This window comes from Procambarus clarkii, chromosome 49 (genome assembly GCF_040958095.1).
Source record: "Procambarus clarkii isolate CNS0578487 chromosome 49, FALCON_Pclarkii_2.0, whole genome shotgun sequence".
Classification (NCBI taxonomy): domain Eukaryota; kingdom Metazoa; phylum Arthropoda; class Malacostraca; order Decapoda; family Cambaridae; genus Procambarus; species Procambarus clarkii.
Window position 1 is genome coordinate 5,348,280 of NC_091198.1, and position 753 is coordinate 5,349,032.

General features: G+C 44.2%; 1 protein-coding gene across 1 annotated transcript in view; it reads right to left on the reverse strand.

Annotated features, from left to right (window-relative positions):
* The window catches only part of LOC138351265 (mucin-3A-like), a 4,673-nt gene extending 4,344 nt beyond the window's left edge, over nt 1-329 (reverse strand). Inside the window, exon 1 of the mRNA XM_069302896.1 lies at nt 247-329. Coding sequence (XP_069158997.1) covers nt 247-329 — 83 coding nt within the window. The remainder of the gene's footprint in view (nt 1-246) is intronic.
* Nucleotides 330-753: the final 424 nt, after the last annotated feature.

Below are 753 nucleotides of genomic sequence, written 5' to 3' on the forward strand. Positions count from 1 at the left end.
CTTGACTTGTTTGTGGCTACTAGAGTTCAACACTAACAAGTGTAAGGTGATGGGGAAAGAGAACAGGTTGCCAGGAGACCAAAAGACCTTTAGAAACTAATGAAGGAAAACTACTTTCCTATAACGACTAGAGAAAATAACCTACGAGTGGACATAACACCAAACCTAATTCCGGAGACTCGTGTGAATAGGATTACGACAGCTGTGTACTCTACACTAGCGAAAGTCAGAACAGCTTTCACGTACTTAAATAAGGAGGCGTGTAGACCGTTGTACGTCACGTACGTGAGACCAGTTTTAGAGTATGCAGCCCCATTATGGGGCACCATCTTAAAAAAAAAGCATAAGGAAACTCGGAAAGGTTCGAAAGTTTGCAACGAGACTCGTTCCAGAATTGCGAGGGATGAGGTACAAAGAGAGACTGAAGGAACTAAACCTGCCGACGCTAGAAAGTAGGAGAGAGAGAGAGAGAGAGGGGAGGAGACATGACAGGGACATATAAAATACATAACGGGACTGACATAGTGGAAAAAGAGAATATGTTCACAATGAATTCCAATAGAACAAGAGGACATTGTTGAGACGCAGATGAATCATCAAGATATTAAGGAAGTTTTCTTTTAACGAAAGATTTAAATCTTGAGGTTATCTTGAGATGATTTCGGGGCTTTTTAGTGTCCCCGCGGCCCGGTCCTCGACCAGGCCTCCACCCCCAGGAAGCAGCCCGTGACAGCTGACTAACTCCCAGGTACC